Here is a 5746-nt window from a genome sequence, read left to right as displayed (position 1 = left end):
ACATGGACTCTCGCATCCAGGTATCAGAGCCACCACAAAGCTGATCACCGAACGTTTTGTCTGGCCCAAAATGAACTCCGATATAAAACGATGGGCACGAAACTGCATACAATGTCAGCGGAGTAAAGTCCAGAGACACACAATCAGCCCAATTGGGGAATTTCATACCCCCGACAGACGTTTTCAACACATTCACTTGGACTTAGTAGGACCTCTACCTTCGTCAAATTCTTTTACCCACATCCTCACGGCAGTAGACAGATTCACTCGATGGGCCATTGCATGCCCCGTCAAAGACACATCAGCTGAGACTGTAGCATCCGTTTTTCTAGACCGATGGATATCGAACTACGGTGTACCGACAACCATCACAACTGATCGTGGTCCCCAGTTCCAGTCTACCCTGTTTCAGGAATTTACAAGACTTCTGGGCGTAAACCACATCAGAACCACAGCTTACCACCCAGCAGCAAACGGCATGGTCGAAAGATTTCACCGGCAATTAAAAAGCTCACTCATGGCTCAAACTGATTCAACAAAATGGAGTGATGCCTTGCCGCTTGTTCTCCTTGGGATTCGTGCCACGGTGAAGGAAGACATAGGATGTACACCCGCGGAATTAGTCTACGGTACAACATTAACATTACCAGGCCAATTAGTCAATTGCGAGTCTACAACGATGGGAGATCCTTCCCGTTTAGCAAGCTGTTTACTACAGATGATGCGGAATATTAAACCAATACCCCCGCGACAACATAGCAACCGGGTGCAACTAAATAAAAACCTTGAAACATGCAAATTTGTTTTCGTTCGAGTTGACGCTGTCAAAAAGCCATTAAAACCACCATACGAAGGTCCCTATAAAGTAACCAAACGTACTCCCAAACATTTTATTATCATTCGAAATGGTAACAAAGAAACTATTTCCATTGATAGAATTAAACCAGCGTTTTACGAACCGACTCACCTTAAAGAAGTTAACATCGATGAACAACAACCCCTCCCTTCTGTTCCTGAGAAGCCAATCGAAGAGGACAAGTTTCATCTTAAACCGTCTTTAACTCGCTCCGGTAGGTTGGTAAAAAAACCTAAGCGCTACGTACATTTCGCCGACTAACAAAAATCGATTCAATTACACGCATTTTATTGTTGTTACTCAATTTTCTAATAAAAGCTATTTATTTTCCCTACATGTACATTTAATAACTACATTTATTTATTATCACTGGTTTTGCCAATTTTTTTTTAATAAGAAAAATTGTCATAGTAATAAACGAGTGAATGCAAATCAACTATTTATTAAATTCATCCATTTTTTTAGATATTTTATGACTCTATTAACAGTTTTGCACATTTTATTATTATTATTATCAAACCAAATTTTTTAATGCTCGTTTTTCAGTTTCATTTTGCGTAGCATAGCCTATATTATTAACGTGTCATTTATTCCAATCTCCACCATTTTTTTTTCCGTTATTACAGTAAATACTGTTTTATGTACATTTATATACCATATTTCTCAATTTTTGTTGTTCATATTGTAATCAGTGTTACCTCCGGACACTCTGGGGGGAGCTATGTGGAGATAGAACCATAAAACCTATTTTGTAAATAATTTTTCATGGTTTACGCATGTATTTTCATATTCTGTACATTTAGCATTAAACAATTGTACTTGTTGTTTAAGTGTATTACTTTGAACACTTGTAACTTGACTTCCTTCCGTTTTGAGTACAACATATCGTGACACTGTTACTACTCCTCATTAAATACACTCTAATTCACATCTGCATCGTTCTGCCATGTCTGCTAATATGTTGAATGAAATATTAATTGCATACCATCTCCATTTATAGACAATCGTGACATTCTTATTGAATTCTACGCTTGGTAAACCTATTGGATCTATATCGTCCATATTGGGATAACTAATTTATTATAATTGTGGATTATTTGGACCAAACTCAGCCGAACACGCAATAGCCTGAAGACTTAAGTAACGTCCCTTATTTTGTTATTTGTGTGTAATTAACTTATTAACTGTTAATTGTTACATAAACTATAGACATAATATTTTTGTTGCTAATTTTTGGTTATCATACATTTTGGTCCATCACAATGCAGTCATAGACTGGATAAGTGACTTTCTTCATGACAGGAGACAAAGGGTAAGAGTAAGTGGAGCTCTCTCATCGTGGGAACCAGTAAAAAGTGAAGTGTCCCAAGGCACAATCCTCGGCCCTCTTCTCTTTTTACTTTATGTAAATGAATTACCAACTGTAGCTAGGTCATCCGTCCTACTCTTCACCGATGACATAAAGATTTGGAGACCCATATATAGCATGTCAGACAGAATAGTATTACAGGAAGATCTTAACTCATTAGTGGCATGGATGAATGGGTGGTCACCAGAAGTAAATCCTAACAAAAGTGTAGTGATGCAATAAAATAAATACGATGATTTGTATTACTACACAATATGTGGATTTGTGTCACCCAAAGTAAGAAACTATAAAGATTTAGGAGTCATACTAAGCGATGATCTCAAAACAACCAGCCACTATAAGGCTGCTGCTGCAAAAGGCTATAGGGTATTTTGGTCTATTCGTAGATCCTTCCGGTATATGGATGAGGAAATGTTTAGATTATTATACCAACTTTCGTACGACCACATTTGGAATATAGGATTCAAGCAGCGAACCCTTGTTTCAAATATGAGACGGATGTGTTGGAACGAGTCCAACGCCGCAGGACAAAAATGGTAAAAGGTCTATCTGGCCTATCTTATGAAGACAGACTGAGACACCTCAACTTATTTCCTTTATTGTACAGCGAATACGGGGTGATCTAATATTGGCATATCGTATCCTGAACGATGACCTTGGTACTAACATGTTCTATCTTTTCCTTCCATCTAGGGCTGATCATTTGGGAGGACATTCGAAGAAAGTTCAAAAACCAAGATCAAATCGTCTACGTCTGGAGTTTCGTTTCTCGCACTGAGTAGTGAATTACTGGAATTCTCTACCAGAACACGTAATATCAGCACCTTCTGTTTATATATTCAAGACGAGATCGGACCTCCACAGTGTAACAAACTGCAAGGATTAAAATAGGTCAATAGACCTCCTATCCTTATTACTGAAGACTGAAGATTGTGCGGTATAGGTTGAGATTGTGAGACATGGAACTGTCTTGTTATTCTTCCAAAAACTCCTAATAGTTACTGGACTTTTATCTGCACATAGGTTTTCAGTGCTTATAATCATCATAATTTTCATCATTCTAAAGAACATTTTCGGTTTGCGTTGCTCATCCCATTGTTTTAACTCATCAATTGAGGTGAAGTGGTAACCTTAACTCGGTGGGATATGTTAGCGGGGTATTTGGTTCCCAGCCTAATTCGTTTGACGATGGCCAGGGCAGATATTGGCATGATTGGTCTGGCAGTAATGGGTCAGAATCTGGTCCTAAATATGAACGACCATGGATTTACCGTAATTATAGATTTATTCACTCGCTATTTTCTCTTTAGGTCTCAGTTTACAATCGAACTGTTTCTAAAGTTAAAGAATTTATTGAGAATGAAGCCAAAGGAACAAATATCATTGGAACAATGTCGTTAGAAGAGTTTGTGCAAAGTTTGAAGCGTCCTAGGAAGGCTATGCTCTTGGTTAAAGCTGGTCAGGCGGTCGATGATTTTATTTCGAAACTAGTGAGTTCAAATTTGTGCAAGATTTAGCGGCGGGACTAAAGAACATGGACGACCTTTGAACGAATCTTAAATGACCTTGAGAAATACTAGCCAATCAGAAGACAGTTAGTATACAGTAAAAATATATTATACAAAACTCAAAAATTAAAGGGGATACTGTTCTTTTACACGACTCGAATACTTATCAAGGTCAGATATAGGTTCAGAAGTTCTAAAATCATAGTGCATCCGGCACAGGAACTCATCCATGTGGCTCCATAGTAGTCGACCTTTGGAACCATGAAAAAGTTTCAAAAATTCTTTCAGCATCGACCACATAGTTTCAGTGTTGTCGGTATGTTGGTATGGTTTAGGGTTAAGGATGAGACTATAAAATATGGACGCCTTTTGAGCGACGCTAGAGTGAATCTCAGAGTGTCCACATGATAACTAAGACTAAATGAGGGTTATAAACCTGTGTGAAGAATTCAAATTATGATTTACATTCTTGGTTAAGGTTAGGAATTATACTTAGGGTTTTCATCACGAACTGACATCAACTATAATGCCAAAACTCTATTTATAGAAATGTATAATTGAATTTTGCGCCAAAATCTTATGATCACTTCTCTTGTAGACGCTTAATTATCATGTTTTCTCTAAAATCTGTTGTAAACCGACCGTACGTAAGCGTCAGGTACCGAACTTAGCGCCGTGACCTTGAAAGCCCGCGAAAGCTTTTGATTGGCTCGTCCATGTTCTTTAGTCTCGCCGATTTAGCACAGGCTTTCTGTTTTTATTCCATTTTACATGGTTTCACGTACTTAGTCTGGTCAATATATTCCCTTTAATTTGCGTTTTACTGTCACCAGTGTTACGAGACATCCAGTTGTTCACGATCATTATAACTCCTGGAGATATATGAATAACCGAGAATACTCTGGTGACATGTTGGATTGTACATGTTTCACACTAAACACAAAGATTGTCTTCTGTTTTTTCCTGCCTAAAGTGAGCCACTGGTGTTCCTCATCATCAAGTGATTGGTTCTAATTAGTTCCTAGATGTTAGAAAACAGGTTGAAGTCTATATTCAATGCAGCCATACCTCATCATCTTGTTTCTAACTATTAGTATGATATTATCTTCCTAATTTCAAGTATCTTTGGGCATTTTCTTCTAGTTTTAAATTAATGGGGCTATTATTTTAGTTCCTTGGTTTTTCCTTTTGTTATCTTTTCTGACTCCAAATATAACAACATAAACTGACATAAATTTGTTCAAAGTCCTAATTTTCTACTTATTCGACTTGCAGCTTCACGCTGCCTGTACAAAACAAAGTTCGTGTTAATAGTTTTAATGTGGATTTACTTGCGTTGAATATATATCGGTATTTAACCATGTGGGACGAAACATACTGAGACAAAACCCGTTTTAAATCAATATTTGTATATTTATAATTAAAGCTAGTCGATTAATCGTGAGAAAAATTTCTAATGTCCAGCTTTTTTATGGGACATTCGGTGTAATAAATTTTTTTTAACAATTCGAAGTACCGTTTTACATCCGAAAGTTTTGTAATGTGTTTTATCGTGTACACATGCATAAATAAACTTGTATTTGTTCTGTCTTAGGTACCTTTGCTTGAGAAAGGTGACATTATAATCGATGGAGGAAATTCTGAGTATATGGATACTGACAGACGCTGTTCAGAGTTAGCTAAGCAGGGGATCCTTTATGTTGGGACGGGTGTAAGTGGTGGAGAAGAGGGTGCTAGACATGGACCAAGTCTTATGCCTGGAGGTAACCCTGAAGCTTGGTAAGTTGCTTCGATATCACTACCAATCGATGTCTTTCTGTTCCCTATTATTAGTCTTTCAGTCCGTACAACTTGCTGGCTATAGGTAAATCTTGTAGTTACTGTGAATCCGAGAACGCTTAGGCCATCGTAGTAGTGCGTGAATACTGTTATGATTCCACGAACCCCTAAACTTTGTTTTCTTAAATCACCTAAAAAAATTTTTCTTTTTTCTTTTGATTTTTTTTTTTGAAA

At 37.4% G+C, this 5746-nt stretch overlaps 1 protein-coding gene across 1 annotated transcript; it reads left to right on the top strand.

Annotated features, from left to right (window-relative positions):
* Positions 1-3366: 3366 nt before the first annotated feature.
* Smp_199860 (6-phosphogluconate dehydrogenase,putative) lies at positions 3367-5516 on the top strand (the record flags this gene model as incomplete). The annotated part of the gene is given in 4 exon segments (XM_018796042.1): positions 3367-3497; positions 3536-3716; positions 5330-5355; positions 5361-5516. Coding segments are annotated over 4 exon segments (489 nt in total). The 5' UTR covers positions 3367-3371.
* Between the last annotated feature and the right edge of the window lie 230 nt (positions 5517-5746).

The sequence above is a fragment of the Schistosoma mansoni genome, assembly GCF_000237925.1.
Source record: "Schistosoma mansoni, WGS project CABG00000000 data, supercontig 0581, strain Puerto Rico, whole genome shotgun sequence".
NCBI classification, from domain to species: Eukaryota; Metazoa; Platyhelminthes; class Trematoda; order Strigeidida; family Schistosomatidae; genus Schistosoma; species Schistosoma mansoni.
The sequence above is the reverse complement of the archived record's forward strand: the minus strand, read 5'-3'. Positions and strand labels throughout refer to the sequence as shown.